General features: G+C 41.0%; 2 protein-coding genes across 5 annotated transcripts in view; both read left to right on the top strand.

Moving 5' to 3' along the window:
* LOC127058193 (cell surface hyaluronidase-like) overlaps positions 1-20,148 on the top strand; it is a 64,529-nt gene extending 44,381 nt beyond the window's left edge. For all 3 annotated transcript variants that reach the window (XM_050967793.1, XM_050967792.1, XM_050967791.1), the window contains 6 exons: positions 4,764-4,946; positions 8,699-8,918; positions 11,098-11,199; positions 14,422-14,582; positions 16,501-16,610; positions 19,839-20,148. In XM_050967793.1, the coding sequence (XP_050823750.1) occupies positions 4,764-4,946; positions 8,699-8,918; positions 11,098-11,199; positions 14,422-14,582; positions 16,501-16,610; positions 19,839-19,993 (931 nt within the window). In that variant the 3' untranslated portion in view covers positions 19,994-20,148. The remainder of the gene's footprint in view (positions 1-4,763; positions 4,947-8,698; positions 8,919-11,097; positions 11,200-14,421; positions 14,583-16,500; positions 16,611-19,838) is intronic.
* Positions 1-27,833, top strand: part of CEMIP (cell migration inducing hyaluronidase 1) — a 141,185-nt gene that overhangs the window by 44,566 nt on the left and 68,786 nt on the right. The window lies entirely within an intron of this gene.

The following is a 27,833-nucleotide window of genomic DNA, read 5'->3' as shown; positions in this document are numbered from 1 at the left end:
CCTAGAAACTACTAGCATCAGAAATGCAAAATCTAGACACTGTGAATATAAAATACTTTGTGTGTACTAAGGGAATATGTCACTTTTTCCTTTGGGTATTTCATTTGGGGTCTTAGGCACTCTTCTGGGTCTTTTGAAGCTGTGGTTTGAACTGAACAGTAGAGGGAGGTTCAGCTTTTGCTGGAATTACTATGGGACTCAACAGTAGTAAACTATAGATCTATCCTGTGTCCAATAATAGGAAATCTCTGAACTGGTGTGTTTCTGTGGGGAAGGATAGCTCAGTGGTTTGAGCATTGGCCTGCCAAACCCAGGGTTGTAAGCTCAATCCTTGAGGGATCCATTTAGGGATCTGGGGCAAAAATCTATCTGGGGATTGATCCTGCTTTGAGCAGGGTTTTGGACTAGATGACCTCCTCAGCTCCTTTCCAACCCTGATATTCTATGCTCCTTTTTCCACTTCCCCCTTGTTGCTTCATTTGATCAAGAAGTTCAGCAGCTGGCAACGGCCAAAGGAACTTTTTAAACATTTTGGTATTTTTGCTTCACTTGGGGAGTCAGAACAGCAAATATCAATATTGCAATAAAAAAAAAAGGCCACAAAACAGCCATTTCCAAGAGAAAATAAACAGTGCTAAGCAAATGCATAAAAAAAAATATGAAACACACTGTGTGGATTGTTGAATGACAGTAACACAGGAGCAGAAGCTGCAGCGCTGAGATATGCCTGTGCCAGTAGACATTTTAAGTATTCACTTTAATATTTGAAAATATTTGGTAGGACTTAGTAAACCTTGACTTTGTACCAGTTGTTATTTAGCTTTGCTGCTTCAGGTGCCAATAGTCTGGGGAAAAAACAGAGAGGAAACTGACCTCCCAACATTTTTTAAAAATCCCCTACTATGAGAATGAAAGGAATAAGGTTACCAGTAAAGGTTGTAAACACACAGCTATTTTCTTTCATTAAAGTGTCTAAAATATCTGAATTTGATTTTAATTTAATTTTAAAGGATCAACTCCAAAAAATCAGACTTTCTGCTTGAAAATTGTTAACCCATTGTTACAAGTAAATCTTCATAACTAAAAGAAGAAAATCTGTCTGCTTTCTACATTTGACAGCATTTTATCTGCAGTCGGTTTCACTACTTCCTTTTCACAATCTGCTGATCACCATCCCCTTTTATTTTGATCTTTCATTCAGCATGAGGAAATCTAAAACTGCAGATCCTCACAGGGGACTCAGGCAGGTAAAGTATTGCAACTACTTTTAGAATCTAGTCTGTTCCAAAAGATGAATTAAAATCAAGGCATTCCTTTACAGATATAAAAATATAATATTTGTAAATATTTCTCTTTATGATAACAGGAGCAGCTCAGAAAAGTGATGGAGGAACATAAGCCCTATTGGTTTCAGTGGCTTTGGAAAATCCCAGCTGATATTGCTTACATGTTAGGAAAGGCGGAACATGGCCCATTTTGGCTCAGAGATGCATGCCAGTCTAAATTTAGCTTGATTCATCTGTGAGTTCTAGCTGTTACTTCTCCAGCTGAAAACAAGAATCCAAACAGAGAGGTTTAAGTTCAGAAACACTGAGGAGCCATAATTTAACTGCTCTCCAAAAAACACAGCCACGGGGGGTGTGTGTGTGTGTGTGTGTGTGTGTGTGTGTGTGTGTGTGAGAGAGAGAGAGAGAATATAAGGCTTCCTGAAGCTAAAGTTCCAGCCACAAGGTTTTCTACATTCATCACTCCACAGTGAGCAGGAATAGCTCCCATCCTTTCTTTTGTGTGCAGCAATCTCAGCCTAAATCTTCTGCTGACCCATTAAGCTACATTGCCTGATTGTTTACAGCCACTGTATCAGGAGGCTGCATTTCCCTTGCAGTCCTGACAATGGTTACAGAGAGCAGGGCCAGCTCTAGGTTTTTTGCCGCCCCAAGCAAAAAAACCAAACCTCTGAGAGTGCAACTGTGGAAGCGCAAAAAACAAACAAACAAACCAAAAAAACACCACCACCAAAAACCCTAAACCACCTGGCATGCTGTCCCTGGAATTGTGCTGCCCCAAGCTTGTGTTTGGTTTGCTGGAGCCTAGAGCCGATCCTGGCAGAAAGGCTCTGACCTTGAAAATTTCTGCTCACCAAAATTTATAATAATAATTGGAGATATACCAATCTCCTAGAACTGGAAGGGACCTTGAAAGGTCATTGAGTCCAGCCCCCTGCCTTCACTAGCAGGACCAAGTACTGATTTTTGCCCCAGATCCCTAAGTGGCCCCCTCAAGGATTGAATTCTCAGCCCTGGGTTTAGCAGGCTAATGCTCAAACCACTGAGCTATCCCTCCCCCCAAAAAGCAGTGCAGGGTCCTACATGGTATCATCTGATACCCGTGTTTTCACTGCTTTGCTTGTCCCTAGTGCCACAGACAAGCAAAGCAAAATGTATGGATAATGGTTGTCAATGACTCATACAAAACAACCACCCCACCCCCTTTACAAAATAGCGAAAGTAGCTAACATGAGAGTTCAAAACAAAACTAGGATTAAATAGGAGACTGTTTTATTGCATCTTGTTTAAATGTATTTAATCAATTGTTTTTGTATTTAACTGATGACTCCAGACTTTTTCCTCTCCCTCCCCACTGTTCTAAAGCTTTGTTTTGGTAATATCCTTAAGGCTTATGTATGCCTATGAGAACATTCGCAAAGAAAGGCCTGTTTTCATGAAGAGATCTCACCCTCAATAAATTTCTTTCCAAAATTCAGTCTGCCCCGTCATGTTGGCAAAAGACTTTAGTGCCTGGGGACACTCAACCATCTCAGCTGTTCTCTCATGTGTCTTCCTTCCCCCTTTGCTTTCTTATTTGTATTTAGTGCTTTTCTCCCCCATGGGACTGTAACACTGCACAGGAGTCAGTTCCCAGGCTTTCAAGGAGGTGTCGGGATGTTTCTGTGGCAGCATCTCCAGGGAACCCAGTGTGCTAAAGCAATGCAAAGAGGGGGAAAAAATCACCCTTAAACAGTTGTGTTCTTGGGACACTATCCTAAAATATTCCGTGGCCACGGCTCTAGTGTAGTTCCTCTAGTTGGAGGCCAATATGTCTGAAAATATCTCTTGTCTCTAGTTGTGCTGAGTTGTGACACAGTTGGAGTTACTTAAAATCTAGAGGGCAGTATTTGGCTCAGTGTGAGGGGGCCTGGGTATAAGAATGTGGTTTATTATTCTAGAACCGCTTGCCCTCTATTCCACCTTGTAATATGTGGTTTTTTTGTTGTTGTTGTTTGTTTGTTATTTTTTTAAACATAACCCAAGATGGGAAAACCAGGAGGAACTTGAACGTATCCAATGGGATTGACTTTTTCCTTCAGTGCGGCTAATGCGGAGACACTTAGCGAAAGTCTTGGCTTTTAGATTCCCAGAACTCCCCGAAACAAATCCATTTGCCTCTATTTACTGCTCCATTTGCATGGCTGGCTGGCAACTCTGCACTGTATAAGCCATACAGCAGCTGGGTAGAATAATAAATTCATTTCTACTCCAGAGTTGTAGGGCCTTGAAAAGACACTGGAGGATATACAGGGTTTTCTCTGTCTCTGAACCACATCCCACCGTGTAAACAGGAATCCAAATATTCTTAAAAATGTTTTAAAACATCAACAGTCAGAAATCCCAGAATTCCATCTTCTCTTTGGTACAATCGGTAAAGTTAACCACGATAATGGTTCAGATGCCTATATGTGGCACAGAGTCACTGAATAGGAGAACGAGAAACAATGAAGGCCATACTTTTTTTTCTTTGTTTCCCCCACCCCCTCTTATGTAGCCTTTCTGTGACTTTTAGCTTCTTTCTCTTGTTCTACAAAAAAATCTCTAAACTAAATGCATCTGGAAACCATGACTTGCTGGAAAATTCTCCCCAGTCGGTTTCTGAACTGTACTATAACACCTTGCGTGGTCCTGTTACTTGTAACATAGTTTTACAGGTTTGAACTAATTTTCCTCTCCGCAACAGTGGCAGTGGAAATAGCCATGGTAGAGCCAGGGCGTAAAGTCAGCTCGCATTCTTCTCAGTTGGCTGTCATCAGCACATTGCTGAAATTCTGGAAGACAGGAGTTATAAGACCCTCTAACTGTAGCCCTATTTATTATAAGTTTAGTATTGGAGAGAGAGCTTTTAATGGAAACCACAATAATAAACTTTGCTATAAAGTGAAAGAAGCAAGTCTCTTTAAAGTATGGCTCTGGTTCAGCTCAGATTTCTATATAATTCCAGTATCGGTGCCCCTGTTGAAATGTCTGCTTGAAACCAGCTCCTCCTGCTAGATGAACAAAACCAAGCCTAATGGCCTCTCAAGAGATTACAATGGACATCATGAAAAGAAATTCTGTCCTCTAATAAAGCCTGGAAAATTGATGTCTCTAGGTTGTATTGGATGCTGAGAGCAATTCTCTGATTTTAAAGCAGTTCTGGAGCCCAATTCAAAGCCCAGTGAAGTCAATAGGAGTCTTTTCTATGGATCTAGTGGTCTTTGGATTGGGCCTATAGTAACAACAAGCAGTTGCTTCCAGACAAAATGAATCCCCAAGTTAGTTTGGTTGGGCTTTTTCAAAAGGGGAGGAGGTGTTGAAAACAAAGACCCTTTCTACCTCTTAAATATTGTGCTTGCAGCAGGAGACCTTTTCTCATTTCTTTTCAGTTCCTTGAACACTTACAAGCATATATTTTATCTCTATCCTCACTCCCTTGCACCATTTTGCCAACAGAGGAGACTGGCTGCATGTTGCATTATGTTATCCCAAGGAAGCTGTTTTTACCATTGTGGCAGACATCTACCAGCGACAGACGGGGAGAGTGCACAATGTAAAACACTACCTCGCAGCCCCTTCCTGGCCCAGCATGCTCAACAGGACGGGCGAGCGGCTCTTCTACTTCGACAGTGCATTGGGGTGAGTGGGACTGTATAACTGACTCCTAACCACAGGCCTCAAGACTTGCCAGGACAGCCATCTTAAGGAAAGAGCATCCCACGTTAGGGACCCTTCTCCCTCATCTGCCTTCCCTTATCTCCCACTGCTACCTCTGTGTTCAGTGCTTGGCTCCTCACTCTAATGTCTTTCAGGCATGTTTCTGAGAGTGAAGCATGTATTGGTGATGAGAAGCTGTGCATCACTAGCGTGAGGAAGGGGGAAGCTGGATAGTTAATTTGGGGCAGGGAAGAGAGCAGAAGAGGCAAAAGGGTAGCAAAGCAGGAAAACAAAATGGCGGGGGGGGGTGAGTGAGGGTGAAGAAAAAATGGCATCAGTCCTGTAAGCCATCCATCACCTTCCAAAAAACTTCCTCAAGCTTCTGGGTGGAACTTGGCAGCACTAAGTTAGTTCCGTTTGATCCTCAAAATTTGGCATTGATTCCAATAAGAACCGAATCCCAAGGCAGAAGTTTTACAACCTTATCTGCATTCTCGGAGCTTAAATCCTGCCAGAACAGTCTGTCTTGTGCTATTTTGGCACTCCCACTTCCAGCTGAAAAAGGGAATTCTGGTGAAGAAAATATAAATTAATGAGGGAAAATAACCAAGCATTTGCAAACTTCTAAACTAGTTAGTCTTGATTAGACTTTTGGGCAAAGTTTCAGGGTGTGTGGGTGTCTTATTTTATCTGACCTCCAATGCCCAGGTCTGCAAGTTCTACTTATTGTGGTGCTATATGCAGAAGCACTATATTTTAGCCTTTTGCTGGAATTGACAGTCAAGTGATATCAGAACATAAATATTATCATACTGATTTTTAAATGTTTCTTCAGATTGATATGACACACTACTAGTATATATATTTCTGCCTGACACCATACCTGTTCCATCTTCACTCCGCAAACCGTCTGTGCTCCTTCCAAAAGAAAATTTAAGGGGGGGGGGGTTAAACTGTGCTCTGGTGTAAATTTGGAATAACCTCTTGGAAGTCAAGAGTCACTCCAGATTTACACTTGTGTCACAGAGAGAGCACAGTTTGGCCCACCGTCTGTATTACAGGTATATAAAATGCAGGGTTATGAAGAGCATCTTTGTGACAGGCTGTGGAACTTTGAACTGTCATTCATGAAAGCGAAATTAAGGGGAAAACACAAAAACAATAATTGTGCTGAGATTCTACTGCTCAGTGATTTCCCTTCCCCCCGAGAAAGTTGCTTCTCTCTCTCTCCTGGCTTCAGATCCTTTGAAAGTGCTGGGGGCTACAGCCCCCACTAGTGTCCACATCGCTAGAATGGTGGTCGTCGTGTTTATATACATATTAAAAATCATCACACATCAAAAGACTATCTATCTGGAGTAGGTGACCATCCTAGAGGTGATTCCAGTGCACAGTGTGGTTGAGAGACTTAGAACTACCTTTCACAGTTTGTGTGTCTGAACTGGTTCAAAAGGGGAAGCCCTGGATAATTCTCACATTTTGACAGTGTGAGGCAAGCCTTAAAGAAGAGGCAGAGTTGCCCCTCAGGTCCCTTTCAAAAAAAATTCTAGGGGCAGACAAAATGTGCTGCTGAGCCCAAATCTTTCCCTCTGTTTATAACCATGTGGCTCCCATGGCAGATAGTGGGGTTTCACAGGTATGTGAGAGGTTTCACAGATGTGTGAGAGCAGAATTAGGCCCCCAGTACTGAATTTTGCAGAGCAGTGCTTGTGGGAAACACACACAAAAAAAGTGAATTTAAAAACAAAACAATGAACAGAAACAGCATTAAGAACCACAGGGGAATACAGGATCTCCGCAAGTCCAAATGTTATAACCTCCCTCAACCTCCTCTACTTTGCTGAAACTCTTCCTAGCCAATAAACTAATATCCTTGGGATAGACATGTCTTATGCTTAAGACACTGAATGGGGGACTCAGGTGATCTAGGTTCTAGGGTCAGCTCTGCCACAGACTTCCTGTGTGACTTTGGACAAGTCATTTATGCTCTGACTTAGTTGCCCCTCTATTAAATGAGGAAAATAATCCTTTGTCTTGTCTATTTAGATCGTAAGGTCTTTAAGTCAAGAACTCTTACTGTGCATGTATAGTGACCAGCGCAATGGGGCTGCAATTTTTGAGACCTGTGACTTCTACCATCATACAAATAATGAATAGTAGTAATATTAATAAGACCCAAATATCTTCCATTAAAGAAAAATAGAGAAACCACAGCTTAGTGTTCTGCTAAAATACTTGCAAAAAAGGTATGTGTACCTTTGTACACAATGTGCACTGCCCATTGTAACTAACCTACCAATGCAACGAACATTGAAGTCAGGTCACAAATGTCAGATTTTAAAATTAAAAAAAGGAAAATAGTCATTCATTCAAACACTGTATGTGACCAATCAAATCCTGGAGTGTATATTATGCCATGTGGGACTCAGCAATGCTGTAAATATGTTCTCATGATAGGAATTGTGAAATAATTATTTGCTCATTTGTTCTTTCTTTCAATCTGTACAAAATGTTACCCAAATGGTGCAAACAGATTATTTACCAGGGAAGTGCATGCGAAAGTAGTTACTCATGAGGGTATGCAGGGGACAGAGCCGTGAGCTGCCTGCTGTTCTTTTTGACTTTGAACACAGATTGATGGGCCTGACCTAACTTGGTTCTGGAACTAAAGGGCTGTTTGTTTTATATTTAGCTAAGCTTTGCTTTTTTTAGGCTGACCAAAAATAGATGTTGAGTTTTTGGAGGTTTTATTAGCTTTTATTTCATAATCTGTGGGATGCTCCCCCTTCTCTTTTCAGCCACATGTGCTAAATCTCTGGAGATGAACCAAGTGTACTTATTTGTTTCCATTTGCCTAAAAGAAGGAGCATTAAAATTAACCCTTTTCGATAAAGCTCAGGTATTTCCCTGATAGTGTAGCTGAGCTGTTTGTGATTTAATCCAGCCTAAACTACAAAATAGACAAAGTTGAAAACATACTTAGAACAGCTAGAAAAATGAGCCTAAGAATCAGAGAATTGGTACAGTGGCTGCTTCAAGCATTACTTCTGCACGCTTTGAGATGAATTTTGCCTGGAAGGGACGGTCTGGGATGAGGCAATGCAAAGGCAGAGAGCCCCAGTAGGAGCTGCTAGAGTCCTCTGCCAGGCATAATACAATAGGATATAGGGAGAGCATGGCTGCTACTCCATTCTCTGGCTGGATGCAGCCCTGCTCTGGTAGCCCTTTGGAATGGTGGGGGGAGGTGGCTGGCTCCCTCTAGATGGTCTAGTGGTAATATACTTGTGTAGAATTTGTACTCAAGTGCAAGGACAGCAGTTGTTCCAGGCCTCCACACCAAGGCACAATGACAAGGAGCTGTTTGCACCCTCATGCAGAGCCAGGCATAGGAGCTGAAACTAGAGGTGCTGAGGGTGCTGCTGCACCCTCTAGCTTGAAGTGGTTTCCATTATATGCAGGGTTTACAGTTTGGTTCAATGGCTTTCAGCACCCCCACTATACAGACTGTTCCAGTGCTCCTGGGACCAGGCAGAACCTGACTTGCTGGTTTGTGCATAGTGTGCTGTATTATGGGGTACTAAATAGGAGGAAGATATTAAAGTCACTTTCCTCAGAAAAACATTACAAGGGGGAGTTTCATGCAGTACAGATCCTGTCTCTTGCCAATGCTCCTCTGATAGCACCCCAGGTAGCTCTGATCCTTTCATTCATTTTGTAATGGTCTCATTTGTCAGGTACCTATTTATCGTCCTCCAAGCTCATGAAGCTCGAAAAGGGCACAGTTATTGCTCTCAGCGAGGCTGTGAACGCATTAAAATCGTCACACATATGTCCTCAAAGGATTCCTGGAGTTGTGCCCTGAACCCTTTCCTGGAGAATAACAGGAGACCAGCTACACAGCACTCAATGTCTCAGCGGCTGACTGTGCCTTGCAGCCAGTGTGGAGCCCCACAGGTACAGAACTGAATACTATTTTGCAATGCCAATCAGAACTTCCTCTCTAGAACGTAAGCATCTTTATAAGAAGGTAATTTTCACAAGGTATGCAGAAGGCCTTAGGCAATTCCCTCTGCTCCTGAACATGACCAGAAGGTAGGATAGCATAGTAGGAGGGTCCGGTTTTCTACAGCATTTTATAGTATGCTGCAGAGACAGACAACTCCTCCGAGGTCAGTTAAGTAGAAGTAAATGAAGCGTATATTTGTAGCAACTAAAGTTGTCACTGGGATTGTTTAGATGTGTTTAGCTTTGAATCCAAATGTACAATTTTATATTTATATTGTGTATATATATAATTATATATATATAAATGCTGTTCTTCAAGCCAGGGTATGATGATCTTGATCTATCTGTATTTTAAATGAATAGCCATGCAGATTCTGATCTCCCTTACTTTGGATTTACACCACTGTAAATCATGTGAAGTCATCCCAGATTCACACCAGTGTAACAGAGAGCAGAATCTAGTCTATAATGCACAGACAAGGCATGTGCATCCTTAACACTTAACTGGTTATATGACATTGTACTCAGCATATTAGCTAATGTGATGAAATTCTTTTGAACAATGACTGTTGCCCAAGTGAAGTATAGGATATCCTGATTCAAAAAGACAATGCAATTAATTTCAGAATGAGCCAAGGAGTAGACCAGTTCATAGATTATAAAGACAGAAGGGCCTCATTGTGACAATCTCTAGTCTGATCACCTGTATAACAGTCCATAGGACTTCCCTGAATTAATCAATGCAGGGGCATTCCACACAGATCAGAGGACACAGTCGTTTCCCAGACCTTTTGGATATATCCCTTCTGGAAGATGGTAATTCCAGGACACTAATCACCATGCTGGCTAATCACTGTGATCCGATTCCTGGAAAAATCTCTTCCTTTCATGAATGGTACCTGTAGAACTGATGGTTTCTAATGAAGCATTCAGAGAGGTTCAATATGTGATCTACACATAGGCATAGCCATCCAGATTGCATCTTTACTTAAACATGTAATACTATTGCCAAAAAAAGGTACAATAACTCAATTCTACTTTCTATGGCATCTTTAGATTCACACCAAGTAGTCCCTTACACCCTGATCCTGCAAACATCTATGCATGTGCTTGTCCTTTTTTTAATGGATCTAGAATTTGCAAAATTCAAACAATTGCAATGACATTATCAACACTGAAAGTTAACAGAGGATGATATTTTTACAACAATGTTCATGAGTTGTTTATTGCCCTGCCTTTTACCAGAGTTTCCCACCCCCCAAAAAACTGGCATTCAAAATTGTCCCATTTTTCATTCAGTTCTAATACCTTTTTCTCACATAAGTAAAGTTAAACGTGCTCTTATGCTTACTCTGCATGGGTACATGCATCTGACGAAGTGGGTATTCACCCACAAAAGCTCATGCTCCAATACATCTGTTAGTCTATAAGGTGCCACAGGACTCTTTGCTGCTTTTACAGATCCAGACTAACACGGCTACCCCTCTGATACTTACTCTGCAATGAATGCCATTGAAACCAGTGGGGCTGCTTGCAGAATAGCACTAATTAATAGGTATGACAATGATGGAATCAAGCCTGTTGTCAGTAAAAGTCAGAAATATATGGTGGTAGAAATAAGATGAGACAGAATGAAAACAAACAAAACCAGCAGAGGGTTAGATTATTGAAACAGTCCACTCCCCTTTGCATATCTTTCAGCAACAAATGATCAGTTTTCTAAATGCATTCTTGTTCTGCACCAGGTTTTTATACAGGAGGATGGAGGGGTCAGGGAGGGTAAGAAAGAGCTGGAGTTTACAGGGAAGTATAACAAGGTATTTAGGCACTGACAACCTTGTATTTGGAGGTATCTATACTTGATTTAGATTGATTTTGAGTAACTATTCTTATCATTTTTATCCTAATCTCTTCCCATCAGGCTAAATGTTTAATGAGTTGTATATGTGTTTGTGATTAAGGTTCATAACCTGCAAAAATATGCATTTTGGAGTATTTGCAGGATGGCATTCCAGGGATGTGGGGTAGGGTGAAATGGGCAGTTGATACAATTTTTTTTTTGTTAATGAGCAATTGTTTGAGAGCCACTTTTTTCCCCACCAAGCTTCTTCCCTTCATATAATTACAGGTTGCTATCACTAGTAATCCCTCAACCAAATATGTAAGAATCCAGATCCAGTCGGTCAGTAGAGCTGACATACAGAATCACTCAAAGTCAGCTTTCATTAAGGTATGCTTTCTACCAGACTTGAATTCATGATTAAATAGGGGAATTCATCTCCTGTAAAAGTTACTGCAAAATCTTGAAGACAGTGAAAGCAATAGAAATGGGAAGCTAGCTTAGACGATTCATATGCATTGTTTCTCTTATTTATAATTATGGGGACTGGCATTTGGCTCTAAATAAAGTCAGTGGGAGTTTTAACTGTAATAGGACCAGTATGGAGGCCTTAATAAAGAAGCCCTTTATTGGATTAAAATCCACTATTGTGTTTTTGAGAAAGTAAAAACAAAAATCCAGGTCACTGTTTTGTAGCTGATATAAACCAGATTATCATTTAGAGCTGGGCAAAATTTCACACATTTTCAGTGTAAAAAAATGCAGATTCATTTCACAAATTCATGTTTTTGCTGAATTATTTTAGTTAATTTGAAACGTTTGACGTTTTTTAAATGAAGCTTTTTGATTTAGATTGAAGTTTACAATTTTTTACTTTAAAAATAAATTCAAACATTTTAAAATGGTTGAAACTGAAAATAAAATTGACCCAAACTAAATTGACTTTTTACCAGTAATTTTTCAAAATTTCATTTTCTGTTATGAGCCAAAATTATTATTATTCTATAACTTATGCCCAGCTCTATTTAGTACTCTGGGATTTACAGTGATGGGGTCATATCTGCACATCTTTCAAGTTTCTCTCATTAGACAGTATGTTTGCGTATGTACGGTCAGAGTGTACCTGTGCATTTGAGATGCTGTTACTGCTAATGAATACCAGCTCAGGCTAGTGTGGCATCCTTATGGATTCAGAGTAGCTAGGATTTATTGTCAGCTGCATTGGTTCCTCTGCAGCCCTCCCCACAAATCAAGGATGAATTAACTGAGGATGCATCACTGGCTGTACTGAACTGTAAAATGAATGTATAAGGTACTCTATGCCGTTTATTCCCACACAGACCTATTTAGAGATGACGGGAGAAGCCAGGGTATTTTCAAACCATTATTTTTCAAAGGAAATTTAATTGTGAAAACATGTATATGGAACGTAAAGGCCTAGAGAATTGGGGGGAAAACACCCAAAAGAACAAGCTATGCAGCAGTCCAGAACGCTTGTTTTACCAAATGAAACTCAAGCCTCAAGTGTGGTTCTTAATTTATAACCTGCTGTTTACAAATAAGTCTTCAATTTGGCAAAATGAGGTCTCCCAGGTCTAGGAAGCTGACACATTCATATGTGATTTGTGTCAGAAAAGTCTCAGTTACTGGCATCCTAAACAGCTTCTCTCCACCGCTCCATGACCCACAATTAATACCTACCCTTGACCTAAAATTATCCTTGCATTTCCTTTTATTCTGTGACCCTGCAGTGGCCTCTTCCCAATTCTTTTTTTCCTGTTGGAACTCCCTCCTCCTTCCGCCCTGAAATCTCGATGCTCTTAACTTTGAATATCCTGTTGCAGGGAAAAGCAGCCCTAGCAGTTTTTTTGCTGTGTTTTGGCCAATGTATATCCAGGCTCATCCACCTTGGGCCTGTATTCCTTGGAGAGCACACATCAGAAGCATGAGATTTGTACTCATTGGTGATTAGAGTTGCCAACCCTGCAGGATTAATTCCTGGAGATTCCAGGCCAAAGATTAATCTTTAATTAAGGATTGTCATGTTATTAAATCTCCAGGAATATGTCCAACCAAAATTGGCAACCCTGTAATGGTAATAAGGGTCCAGAAGGTTTCAAACCATTTGAGCACTAGATTCACCTCATGCTATGTTATACCTTTTATGCAGAAATCGTAATAAAATCTATCTGGCACTTGCTGTATTGTTTTTAAACCTGAATTTAAGAATAACATTGAAGGATCAAAACTCTAAATTTAGAGTTAATACTTCCATTTCATCAGTGTGCCTATGTATCTCATTCCATAAGGCAGTGTTTCCCAAACGTGGTATGCCACTTGTGTAGGGAAAGCCCCTGGTGATCTGGGCCGGTTTGTTTACCTATTGCGTCTGCAGGTCAGGCCGATCGCGGCTCCCACTGACTGCGGTTCGCTGCTCCAGGCCAATGGGAGCTTCTGGAAGTGGTGTGGGCCAAGGGACATCCTGGCCGCTGCTTCCAACAGCCCCCATTGGCCTGGAGCAGCGAACTGCGGCTAATGGGAGCTGCTATCAGCCTGACCTGTGGATGCGGCAGGTAAACAAACTGGCCTGGCCCACCAGGGGCTTTCCCTACACAAGCAGCATCCCAAGTTTGGGAACCACTGCCATAAAGTATTAGTACAGAAGGTCACTCATAGTTAAGATTACAATTCTGTCACTGAAGGCACAGATTCTGTGACTTTCTGGAACTTCTTCTGGGGCAGGTGTCAGCCCCGGGGCTGTTGTAACAGCAGCCACAAGAACAGCGGACTGGCAGTCCAGCCCCTGGGCCACCAGAACAGTGGCCGGGGCTGGAGCAGTTGTAAGCCCTGGCAGTGTTCCCCCAGAGTATTCTTAGTAAGTGAGACAGGCCACAGGCCTCCATGGATTGTTGTTTATTGCCTGGGACTTTTACTAAAAATACCCATGATGAAATCTTAGCCTTACCCATAGTTACGTAGCTCCCTGATGGAGAACTACATGAGCTTCAATACCATGCCATGGTATTGAGTAGTCCTAGTTCTAAATTTCTGTTGAGGAGAACTGGAGCATGAGGTACCTGAACTACAACTCCCATGAAGCCGGTGGCAGCCTTTCCCCACTTAAAATATTTCTGCTTGACCATTTTTTTAGTAATCAAATTTCCACTGAAAAATTTGAAGTTGTCCAGGGAAAGAACCATTTTTTAAACCAGATACTGAGACATCTAACAGACCTTAAATGCACCTGTGTGAACAGAGGCTTGATTAAAAGTAAGCTGAAAATGTGACCACGGGTATATTGTGTTTCACAACTCTATTGTTTTAATATAGAACCTAGGTTCATTGAGGCAGACCCCAACTTCCTCTATTTTCATATAGCACACAGCTCACCAGACTTAGGAAAAATTATTATTTTTCATTATCTCCAGTGAGAAAACCTCTTCAGGAGTTGGTACCTCTTACATATTAATGATAAATTTTAGAGTATAAATGCTTGATGTTCTCACCTGTCTGAGAAGGGAATTACAAATACAAGAGATAGGACCAGAGTTTAAAGCTGCCTATTTGTCCACAGTCTGCTTCAGCTAATCCTAACCTGTATTTTGGTTGCAGATAAATGATGAAATTTTCCTGTTCAATAGCCGGGGGATATTCTTCTTGGTGCTAGACGCATGTTCAGGCGCAGTTGTGAGTAGGCGGCACTTTGACACAGTTAGTGCTATAAATGCTGCCAGTGCAATAACTGATTATGTTCAAACGTCTCTAGAAGAGAGGTAAGCAGGGTGTTGAAAGTTTAAATTCATGTAGCAACATGTGGGTGATAGACAAAGAGGAAAATGACCTACTTTTCATAGCTGATCTTGTGCCTGGTGAAATCTGACAGACTGAAGCTTTTCCAAAAATCAGATTTTCTCCAGAAAATTAAAAAAAATAAACCACTATGCTTCTCTCAGAGGGTTACACAGACTGCAGAGGGAGACAAGTTTTCTGGAAAACTGGCAGTTCCATTTAAGTTAACAGTTTGTTTTCCACCGTGGGGTACATAAGGCCTTTTGCAATGACATTTGCAGTTCTATTAACTTACCCTGGTGTCCAACTGAAACGGCAGCAATTTCCTGGCAGGGGATAACTCATTTTTTTCCATTGCTGAAAAGAGAGAGTTTGTTTATTCTTGCTGGTGATGGTTTGCTTTTTTTGATGGAGAAGAATCAGAGGTGTGTCAGACTCTCCCACAGGACTTGTCTTGGGCAAGCCAGTTAATTGACCTGCCGGCTCTGTTACTTTAGATGTGCTTCGGCAGTGAGCTGAATCATCTCTGTGTCTGTTCCACATTCCTTGTGGTTTTCTGTGTCACCACATAAACATGGAACAGCAGAGATTTATAGAAAAATTCTTGGCTGCTGGTAAAAGCAGGTCAAATAACCAGAAAACAGACTTTCACTCCAAGGCATTTCCGAGCAGTTCATGACCATGGATACAAACACTGCTGAGCTATCCCATGTGTATTGTCACAGGATCCATTCACTGCTAGGGGTGCCACCTCCTGGTCCCTCTGGGGATTAGCTCTTTCCGGGTGCTGTGCCCTCCTCTGAAGATCTCTTCACCCATCATTCTCTCTCACCCTGCAGCCCCACTTGCTTCAGCTTCCTCTTCATGACTTGGCCCTTTGGCCGGGTCACTACAGTCCTGCCTTCTGGGATATCAGTCTTCCCATTCAAACTGTCCCAGGCAGTCTGTTCTCCACTGCCTGGTCTGAGCCACTTCGGTAGTGGCTGGTGGGAGAACCCTGATCCACTCTCAGGAGTAGAATTCTAGGTTCCAACTCAGATCCTGTACTCAGCAGCCAAGATCTGGCCTCTCCTGGACCTTAACTGTCTCTCCCTGGGCCTCTTGTGACTCTCCCTCCTTTTCTGGGTTTGCCAGCCCCTCACATCTCTTTTCTCCCAGGGAGCAACTGCAGACTGCTGCTGTCAGCTACTAGGCTTTATATGCCCCCTTTTTCCCATCCAGCTGAGCTCATCTAATTAATCCCTGCTCCCTGGCTCCTCCTCCAGGTACAACCTGAGGAGTTAATTGGCCCAGCTAACCACCGTAACCACTCATGGGCTTGTGTGGGGTGGACACGCCATCATATGTATGTGTGAGTACATGAAATAATCTACTCACACAAACCCAAATAGAGACATACATGGTCTGGGTTCATATTTCACAGGCACAAACAGGTAGTCAGTCACCTGAATGCTATCAACTGTGCCTATAATTCATTGCAGGTGAAATTCATTGTGGGCTCAAAATTGCATCTGTGAAGTTAGAAGCCAGCCTCAGACTTGACTGAGAATCAGATGGAAAATACAGATGTTATGAATGTGTTTGAGTTTGGGACTATATTGTATTTCAAGTGAATTTTTCCTGGGGGTAGATATCAACACCCTATGTAGGATATGTTTTTACAATCATTTTTGCTTTGTTTTGGTTCAGAATGAAATGAAGGTGACATTGAAAAGGTAAAGCCCTGATTCAGGAAAGCATTGAAGCACATGCTTAACTTAAAGCATTGTTGTGTGTGATTGAAGTTGATGGGACTTAAGCATATGCTTAAGTGCTTTCCTGAATTGGGGCATAAAGATGCAACAGACACTTAGCAAGAATAGTCTTATGCTATTGTGCTATAATAATTGTCCTTCTTTTCAGCTCGGTTGTTCTTGTGTGCTCTAAAGACGGGTCAGAAATGATGGGAAGCTCTGAAATGTCTGTTTTTACAAGGTTAGGTTCTGCAAAGCCTATTGTCTTCCACAAAAAAGGTGACTATATTTATGTGAATTACACTGCCATGCCTTCTTTGACTAAAATGGAAAGTGCATTTGTCTAGCAAAAATGTACAGGCACCACCTTCTGAGTTTATAAATATATACTATACCAATATGATCTAGGGAAAAATGTTGAAAAGCTCGAGCCTCAGAGCTAGGCAGAAATTTGAGGAATTTTTACTCTTTGTTACAAAATCTAAAACTGAACAGTCTCACCATTAAGTAGCCACATTTTGTAAACTTTTCACTCCAAAAAACAAAACAAAAAGCCCCATTTTTCCAGTGGAAATTAATCAGTTTCAGATCAAAGAGTAGACTCCAACTTTAAAATTCAAATGTTTTCAGAGAAAAAACTAGCCATGAAGTTAAGTTTAATGAGAAAGAAAAATACCCTGAAGTTCAGATGAGAGCAAAATGTAGATCACGATGGAAAAAAATCACTAGTTTTGGACAACCCTACTTATACTTTTACCTTGATTTCCTGCAGATGATTTGCAGTAGCAAGACATTTTACAGTGATCAACTAATCTATAATAAAGTGCCCCTTCAGTTCAGATAAAAATAAGAAGTTGAGCCTTTTTCTCAAAACTGAAACCAGACAATTGATCTCTGTTCTTTTTAGTGTTTTTTTGTTTTGCACCTCTGCACTTCCCAAGACTAGAAGCAGACATTCCAAAATACCAAATACGTAAGAAGGGCTTTTCTCACTGTAGTCACAACCCAACTGGGAGATGAAGAAACCCAGATCTGAAAAGTTTTTTCCAGCCTTATTTCCAGACCAAAAAACTTGAGATAATTTTGGATGAACTAGATTGCAATCTGGACTAGATGTTTTTCCATCATTCCCTTTAATAGAAGTGGCTAGCACTGTCTTTGCTGTGGTACCTATCCCACCCTCAGTACCACTTCAGTTTCCAATCAGTGGATTGACTTCTGCAAGGAAGGTGAAGTGCCTTTTGGTTGTTTGTCCAGAGTTTGTTGCCCTCCCGGGGCCACATCCAAAGCCCACTGCAGTCAATGGATTTCTTTCCATTGGCATCAATGGTTTAATCAGGCCATCTAGAGTTTTATACCCTTGTTTTAAAATCAATAAAGATATTTGTAAAGGAACAAAAAGGAAAGGGGAGGGGGAATATAGTGATACAAAACTGTGGCCCAATCCTAACACCATTAATTGGTCCTTAGGCAGGTCAAACACCCGCTCTCTTCAGACTTAGAAAACATAGCAAGGTCGGACCTTCTTAAAGTGAGCTAGCACCTGACCTTGCTGCTACTGCAGATAAAACTCCCATTGACTTCTGTGGGAGCAGAATAATCAAATGAAGGGACAGCCAGATTTACGTCTGCGCTTCTGCCCTCCAGATCAAATTCCGCCCCCAAATGCACACAATTCTCCTTCAAAAGTAGTTGCATGCATGCACCTGAGGACAGAATTTGAAACCAAGTACCTCCCACCATTGTGCTGAAGAACTGCATAGGTCCAAGAATATCAGAGGTACTCGATTAGGCTGTCATGCCCCAGACCAACAGACTTAATCTTGGATTTCCTGTCTCTTGCTGATTTTAGCTGAAATTCTTGTCAAAGGTTTAGTGTGAATGTAGCAGCCATGTGCACACTGTACTGGTGGTGCCGCATTTCCACACAGTAATCCTACTGGAAAATAGAAGGTCAGCCAAGTACCACTTTTGTAGAGTAATTCCTTTAGTTGATAAAAAAATCAGCCAGCCAGCCAGGCATCTGTGATTCAGTTTGATACCTCTTAAGCAGAGGTCAGAATTGGAGTTGGCTGTATTTTCAGTCACACTTCTTTTTTTCTTTGGCATCTGTTTACAGCAGTGAAGTACTTATCCAGAAAAATTTTATTTAAACTTACTCTGATGCCTGGTTTAAGTAGCCATGTTAACTCACTCATATTATTCTTATAATAAGTGGAGAGCATACACTTCAGAGCAAGGAGGGTGGGTGTGCCTTTGTGCTCAATTTAGTTACTGATCAGCTATTTTTTAACACTGCAGAAAATAATTTTCATTTTTAGCCACTGAAACCCTAAAAATTTCAGTCTTTGGTAGAAAACCAAAACGTTTCTAGTTTTTTGATGAAAACAGAAATTTTTGAAGAAAATTGAAAACTTTTTTTTTTTATAATTTTTTGGGGATCTAAAAACCCTTCCTGATTAGCTCCGTTCAGGGTACTTTACATGCAGATTCTGTCCTCCACCGTGGCTCTCTGTATCACTACTCTGGTGGTGTAGAAAGAAATGGAAATGCTTCACACAGAATCCCCTATCTTAATGAAAATCCATGTTGCTGCAGGAAGCTAAAGGGGCTGGTAGTTTGGTAGGTAGCATTATTTGAGTCAGTAATGAACTATTAGGTGACAGTGTGCTGCTTCTCTCTTTTGGATGAAATAAGAAACCAAAGAACTGGCTTTTCAGAAGCACCAGGGTGTTAGTCCAGATGTCCATGACAAACTTGAATCTGGGTAATTATATTAAAATTCCCCCTGATGCTTCAGTTGTATGCAGTATTTGACTCCACAACTCTGACATTGTCTGGCAGCTATTTTAACAGTGCACAATCCACTCTAGAGGTGGCTATATGTTAATGAGGGATTAAACGTTTCCTCTAAATGCATGTGGTTTGAACCTGATTGCACTGAAGCCATTGTCAAAACTGCCATTCACCTTAGCGGGAACAGGATTGGGATCTTGTTGCCTGGAACTGCAACTCTTACTCACGTGAAAAGTGTTTACGTTAATAGTCCTGTTGCATGAGTAGGATTGAGCCCACAGTCTATGGGGAGTCAACACAGGAAACAACAGCTTAGGCATAGCCGAGAAAACTGATCTAACCTAATAAAATAAGAATTCAAAATTCCCTAGCCATTTTCATCCAGTCAGATATAAAAAAATAACAGCATCTAAAAACAGACAACAGAACAATAGTCCCACTAACTGAAACCTGGGACCTCCGTTACAGTTAATTGAAATTCCTGAGGACAGTGCAATCAGAATACTGCTTCAATGTGGTTTATCTCAGGCATTGTTCCTCTCCTTCCTCCTTCCTTATGTTTTTATAAAATGTTATGTTACTGTAATCCAAGCAAAGGGATGGCCAAAATGTTTCCTTGATCTGTGCAGTGAGTTTGTGTCATGACAGTAAACGGTTATTCCCTTAACCCAGTGATACAGAGGGTCACTCTTTTTGTCTCTCCTTTTTCAGGGAGTTTTGCTATGCTTGGATATAAAGGACAGGCCAGACCCTCCTGGATTAAAATCCTTAACCAAGCTGCTAATCAGAAAGCTGCTTTTCTACAGCATTACGTTCCCTTGATGTTGAGAGAATACAAATGTTCAGCTAACTCTGCAGAGTTTTAGGATTCTTTCTGTATCTGAACCACGTACAAAAACAACTCCAGAGTGGCTGGGGAAATCAGACAATTTAATCTTGCTACGTTGTTGTTGGCTTAACGTCAGCCAGGCAAATCCTACAACTCACGGTGTAACTTTGGATGGTGTTGTTTTTATGGGTTTGTATCAGGCTGATTTTTTATTTGTATTTTTTATAACTAATAAATATATTCTGATCTTACAAAGTGTGGGTAAAACTTTGTTTTTCAAGTAATGCGTGGATGGAATGGTTTTGTCAGGTTGGGAGAGGGTTAAAGGCCCTAAAGGCTACTTTTTCCCAAGGAAACCAGAAAATACCTGCCATTTGGTTCAATCCGGTGCATTCCAAAGGTGAAAATTTGCACCTCGGAAGCATATGAGTCAGGAATGAAATTTGGCAAAGAAAAGTTCACAGTATCCAGGGAAGGAGGTGAACCCCATCAGAGGTAGGCAACCTCTACCCTTCATTATGCCTTTAATTTGCACTCCAGAATCCAATGACTTCCATTCAAATCTAGGTCTGCTTTAAAAACAAAACACAAAATTAACAAGAAAAAACATCTGCCACAGCTCCTTAGATGAACTGAAGTTAATAAAATCAAAGTGCATCAACAGATAAGCTCACAATAATCTTGTAATATCTTCTTTCTCATCAGGCTTATTATATACAACTGTTGTGCAATTGTTTCTATCTGTAGCTAATGACTGGTGAAATCATGTCTACTCTACTGGCAAGAAAATTTGATTAAAGGCTCCTAAGTATATGAATCGAGATAAGTTGTCCTCAGGTGATGCTCACGTGGACTTTTCTCCTGCTGATGTCAATAGCAGTTTGATTGTGTAAGGCAGAGTATCTGGGCCACTGCTGGCACATACAGGCTCTTTCTTTGTGGTTTTTCTTTAAACTGCTGCTTCTTGTAGTAATTAAGACATAATATCATTGAATGGAAAGTGGGAAACAACTGGTATTGACAACCGGGTATTGACTTATCTGGCAGTGACTGCACTGAAATTTTGGTTAACATTGTGCTACCAATAATAACAATAAAGGAGAGGTAATTTTGAAACCATGCAGGTAAATACCTGTTTTGAGAGGAGCAGCAATCCAAAATGCTGAGAATTTTAAAAACCAATTGGACTAAAATGTGAAATGTATTTAGATTTGATTGTCTGTAAAATGTTCTCCAAACTCCTTCAGGGTATTAGACATTTTTTAATTAAGGTCACATTTTAGGTGCTTTGCTGATCTTGGTGATGGGCCTGATTTGAACCAGCAGGTGTGTGGATGCAACAAGGAAAGGATATTATTTGAGGGAGGGGGAAAGGTAGAATCCTGCTCCCGTTTGAAGTCAATGGCAAAACTCCCATTAATTTCAGTGGGGCCCAGGACTTCACCTAAAGACTCCTGAGTCAGCTGCTGACTAGAGTAGACTTGCAATGTAAACAAATGACGTGATGATTTTGTTCCTATTATTACTGAGGGAATGGATTTATCTGAGATTTTATGCTGTGCTAGACGTCAAAAGCTGGACAAGGGCTTTTACAGTTTTAAATTGAAATTAGTGTTTCCTATGTCTAAAGACTGCAGAGTACATGGAGAGTTAGATGCCAGGGGACTATTCTGATAACCTGTGCACCCTAAAAAATGAATCAGCAATTTTTATTTGATTTCTTTTTCTTTGTTTATAAAACGGCATGTTCCTTAGTGCATTTCCTAGGAGGCAATTGTTCATAGAACAATGAGCAATGCAACTAGCACTAATTGACAACTTTGTTAGCAGTTTTGGCTGAGGCCAAAAACTAATGGATTGTGTCATCATTCAGAATATTTTCTCATCCCTGGGGGTTATCCTTCTAGTTTCAGATCATTGGCAGGTCAGTGATGGGGAAGCGTGCAATACTGTTATCTTTGCTCAATGAATACAAGGAGTGCTGTTCTCCTCAGTTGTCAATCAACACTAAATTCCCAGGAAAGCTATATAAAAGGAAAAACTAAAATTACAGATAAAACTGATTGTGAATTAAAGATCATGTGATCCTCAGCTCAGATCAGAGAACTGACGTCCAGTGGCCTAAATACTATAATAAGAACTTAAGTGCATCCTATGCATGCAGCAGGATTGCTTCTCATTCCCATTCTATCTTTTCCAAATGAAGTTCTGTCACTGCGGTTGACGGACACAATTTAGGGATTTTCTAGAGATGTGAAGATGCACTTGGCATGATTTTTTTTTGAATGCATATGCAGTTCAGTGGCATGAATGAAGCACTTGATGATCTCTTGTGGAGCAGAATGAGTGTGTTGAGTGAGAGCAGCAAGAGCTTTCCCATAATTCAGTGGGGGAAATGGGACTTGATGTATCTGCTGGTGTTTGTCAATGAACACTGCAAACAGGAATTTTTGTCTTCTTATTGACACACAGTTAAAATATAGGTTGTTTGTCTGTTTATCTTCATCACCATGTTATACGAGCTCCTGTCCTGTTGGCCCAGATGGTGCCTTGGTTGGATAGCAAGATTTAGCAAAGGTGCAGCATGTTTCTCAGCCCCATTGAAACAGTTAATTGTCTGTCTAAATGTGTGACAATTTCAGCTTCAATGGGGGAGTCAAACAGACTGAATGGAAGGGAAGATAGTTCAGAATGAAAGGCCAGGCCAGGGGCCTTCAAAATCTCCCCCTGTGTGGTCATCATGACTCCATCTTGCTTTTGGCATCTCCCTTGACTGAAACTGAATGAGGTGAGTGAAATTCTGACTCAAATGATGGAATTAGTCCTATCAGAAATGTTAATGCATAGATGTTGACATCATTTTTATACTATGTGTATAAATTTTTTATACGTGAATGTAATGTCTATAAACATACCTATATGTCTCCAATGTGTGTGTATAAATCCATGTTAACAGATAGCCTTATAGAATTTATTTTGGATAAATTGGTAATTTTATACTAGTCCTTCTATAGAATTACCTCCACTTCTTTCCTCAGTATATTATGTAATGGGAGTGTTGCATATTGAAGCTAAGCCTTATTTCACTGAGTAGACCCATATTCTGCACTACTGCTTTGTTTCTCCTTTGAATTTTTGATACATGTGCACAAGTTATGGGCCAGGGAGGTGAGGGCTACATTACTAATATCTGTTCTGTGCTTTGAAGACTTCACAGCTAAAACAACCAAAGAGACTTTTACATGTTGAGGTTAGTGTTTTGTTGGCTAGATTCTTGCTCTCTGATGAATGGCTTGCATACTCACTGTCCAGCAACATCATGACACTGACGTGGGACCAAGCCATTGTGCTACAAAGCTGATGTGATTCAGAGCAGTCTGAGTGACTTGATCGCTTGAGCCTGTGAGGTAGGACACCTGAGGTGGTCAGAGAGGAACTGCCTGAGGAGAGGAGTGGATAGTGGATTCATTGCCAAAACAAGAGGTAACAGAGCTTTCTTTCTGGATCATTAGCCAGACTGAGGAAGATCTCAATGAGGTTCGAAAGGTAATGTACAAAGTGATGTGATGAACTCTATGGGCCATTGGAGGAAAAGGAAGCAGGTGATGAGTGTTATATTAAAATCTAGACAAGATGAGGACTGAACCCTCCCAGCAGCACTGTTAAGTCCTTCTGAACTCCTGTTATAACCCAATTCAGTTTTCTGAGGCCATAAGAGCAAGAGGTATTTGGCTGTGAGTTTGAGCCCCAGCATTGGAACAAATCACTGATGGTACATGCTCTTTATTATCCTGGAGATTTATTTGATCATATCAGACAGGTCCAGATCCTGAATCCTAGTAGTATAACGCAGAGTCCTAAACCCAGTCTAAAGCTAACAGCTGGTGAAGGAGAAGCTGAGGGAAAGAGAGTCAGGTACCCAACCTTCTGAAGAATACCTTTCCTCCCAAAATTAAGCCAAGTGGCAAGTGTCCCGGGGAAACAGGTGAGGAGCTAAGGTGAGCCAGACACACAGAGTAAAGTGCCACAAAAGCAAATAGAGAAATCTTTGCATCTCAGTGTGGAACCCTGGGTAGTGCTGTGTGACTATCCCATTGGACTACTGGAAACACTTTCCTTCCAGTCAGGGTTAAAGAGACCCCAAAGCTATGAACATTCAACAAAGGACACTATCTCCACCCGGATACTCAGGATTCCAGAAAGAAATGTTTCAAAAGCTGCTTCTAAATTTCAATGGCGCATGCACTAAAAACTGCATATATGAGTGTGTGGGTGCAAATCAAGAGGCTGGCTTAGACCTCTTCAAAACTTGGCCCCATTTGTGCAGGGAATTTAGCTGTATTTGCAAAAAATTCCTGTGCTGCGTTTTAGCAAATGTGTAAATGCACCCACCTCCAAATGCAGCCAATATGTGCATCACATTATGCCACCAATTGCCAGTCTGAGACAACTGGCCATCTTCCTGAGTAATACACAAAGGCTTTCCTTCTCCTTTATTTGCAAAGGGTAAACATTTTAAAACCACCTAAGTCTCATTGACTTTGTGAGACCTAGCCTCGTTCATGCCTAAATCACTTTTGAAAGTGGGACTTCGGCTTCTAAATGACCTACGTGTTTTGAAAAATGCTGCCCAAAACTTTAGAGGCCTGTGGGTCTGATTTTTATGAAGTGCTGACCTTCTTCAACTTCCACTGAAATTGGTAGGAGATAAAAGCACTCAGCACCTCCCAGGATCTGCTTGGAGGAATCAGAATGAAAGAACTTGCAGTAAGTATTACATAGAAAGGAACTGAACTAAATCCCCTTCCCATTAGAAGAAAATGTTGGATAAATTGATAGGGAATCCAGGTTGAGAGAGAGCGGTCAGGTTCTGTTTCTGGCTCAATTAAGCCAATTGTAAAGAATGATTGGTTCAACTATTCTACTTCAAGATCATCATCTTTATTTGGTTCCCATTTCCCTTTCCTCGCCACAAAAATCTGCCTAATGTACAGATGGCAAAAACAACATCACACTCATGTACAGTACCATTTAAGATTTAACAATGCTGCATTTATGTAATGGGGTTAAGATTGTGCAAGCATTTGAATTGGAAATCCCTGGATATTTGTTTGCATGGCGGCAGGGCTGGATGAAGGCTTTTAAATAACTACAGAAATGTACGAGCAGCCTGCTGTGCAATGGTTCACCCTAGCTCAGGAATGTCAGTGTAAAGAAAGGCGGATGCATCCAAGGTGAAGAAAGCCAAATGTACTTGTCAAGTCAGTTTTCCCAGCTTGAGTTAAGATGTGAAATGGCCTGTTACAGGCACAGAGCAATATTCTCTCAGCATAGGGAATGTGAACTGTCATCAAGTGTGATGGCAGTAAAAGGACAGCACAGGCGCTAATTAAACCTCCCATTCCTTTCTCAGAAGTCAGTTTCCTGATCAGCCCAGAGCGCTTTGCACATGAACAAGGAAACTTCCAATGCACTTCTGAACTGGCCACCAAAACACTGAAATCTAAACATGGGCTTAGACTAATCTTTCCTAAGTACAATGAAAGCTCCAGTTTTCACCAAGTACAGCATGCAGTGGGACACACAATCTGGTGATGTTGTCTCTCTGATATCACTCAGCTTGGCAATTCCATCAAAAGAAACACCAAATCATTGTCTTTTATCTCTCTTTAAGTATGTGTACTGTTCTGTGCAGATCTGCTCTGTGGACCACCGATCTTACAAAGAGATTCTAGAGTAGCTAAGGTACTATATACCCATGTCCATCTTCCATTCTAGTTTATAAAGGTTCTTCCTTGACTTCAGTGTGAGAAGGCTCAGGCCCATAGGCCAAACTTTTCATAAGTAACTACTAGTGACTTCAGGTGTCACCATCCATTTTTGGATGCCTACCTTCAGACATCCTAAAGGAGCTTCATTTTCAGAAAGTGTTGAGGACCCACATTCTAACGATCAGCCCCATTCCAGGTATATCATATTGGCTCCCAGAATCTGAGTTATCCACAATCATGAGTCACCTTTGAAAATCTTGGCCAGGGTGTCTAAGCTACTAAATAACTATCTACCTATCTTGGTACTTCTGTGTAATAACTGAATACCTCATAATCAGTAATGAATACTATCCTCACAATACCCCTGTGAGGAAAGGAAATGTCATTTATCCCCATTTTACAGAGGGGAACTGAGGCACAGAGACACTAAGTGACTTGCCCAGGATCATGTAGGAAATCTGTTACTGAGTTAGAAATTTAACCCCAATCTCCTGAGTCCCAGTCCAGCATCCTACCCCTTATACTGTGAGAGGAGAGAAAAGAAAGGGAGTGCTCCTGTTTAAATGCTTGCCATTTCTGCCCATTTTCCACTTTCTAGTTAGTGTGGAGATTACAGGCTTCTCTTTCAACTGAGCATGTCCCTCTACATTGTTACCCGTTTAATAGCACCAAAGACATCTGTAACGCACAATGGCTTTCAATGTTCTTTGTAGTCATCAGTCAGATTGGGCTATTACCTTGACAACCACGAGATGTACCTGTGAGGAGAAGAGTAATTCTCCCTTCCCCAACCTATGCCCCACTGACTGAGGAACTTTAGGAAGCCCACACTTTTATGATTTCATTATGAATTTTTTTTTAAATCTCAAGCTGTCTTTAAATGTATGTTTACATTTTCCCCTCAGCACCATCTGTTCTCTGTCTGCTTCAGCATACAACTACGAAGAACTAGATAGATCAGGGGGCTCCTTTTTACAGAATTCTTTAATGCTTTCTAGTGCATTATGACTATTGACACCTGCAGTAGCAGCCGTCTAAGCACTGACTAATGGCTTCCTGTATCTACTTTTAGCATTGCCTGCTAATATTCACTCTTTTTGAAACGATTCCCAGCTGTTGGATCCTTCCAAAGAGTGTGTCTTGCCAGACGTAGGGATATGACTCCCACTCACAATTGCCAGGTGGCTTTTAATGGCTAAATGAAAAAAACTTTTCTCACCCAACAGAGAATTTGCGGATGGAGTTTGAGAAACATTCAAGATTTATTTAGAAGGATTCTTTCACGGCCCTTACGCTTTCAGAATATTTGAATATATGTGGCCATTTGTTGACAGAAATTATTACATCATAGTTGAACTTAATAATATGGCGTCTGTTCAAGTAAGCTGTAGCTTGATTGCTTTATTCCCACATGACTCTAAGCAAACAAAACAACCCATTTGCAGCAGGCACTATTCTGAAACCTTCCCTCACGGAAGGCATGAATGAAAAGAGTCATTTTTCCCCTTCTTAATTTTTTTTTAATTGTTTGACTCCAGCACTTGTGAAAGGTGTTGAATTGACACCCACGGAACCTGAGAATTTCTGTTTATCCCCAGAACAGGAACCGTATTTTTCCCACATGGATCTGTCAGGGTAACTCAAATCTGGCCCAGCAGAGACACTGTTTGTAGTGGGAGTGGAACTTGTTCTCCTTGGCCTCTCTGGGACATCCAACAAGGATGCTAGTTTGTACTAACAGTGCTAGTGAACACTGGGAACTGAACTGAGCCCCCCTTCCATTTAGCCAGAGAACAGGAAAGAGCTTGTTTTAACCACAGCAGTTTAGATTCTGCCGAAGTTATTTGGGCCCAACACAAGTGGCATCTCCAAAAATATCTATATTTTAAATGTTGTTGTATTCTTGGTCCACACCATGCTGTGCAAGCTTGAGGACAAAGCCATTTGGCACTGGCCTGCAGTAAATCATAGCTGTTGCCTCCAAAGGAAGCAATGGTCAGAGGAAGTGACAACTGTCCTTGCATTCTGGCAAAGAAATTTCTTTACTACCCAACAATGAGATAGAAAATGCATGCTATCACTGTCAAACTTCATACCTTTTGTATC

This window comes from Gopherus flavomarginatus, chromosome 9 (genome assembly GCF_025201925.1).
Source record: "Gopherus flavomarginatus isolate rGopFla2 chromosome 9, rGopFla2.mat.asm, whole genome shotgun sequence".
NCBI classification, from domain to species: Eukaryota; Metazoa; Chordata; order Testudines; family Testudinidae; genus Gopherus; species Gopherus flavomarginatus.
Note: the sequence above shows the minus strand (reverse complement) of the source record. Positions and strands in the feature narration are given on the sequence as shown.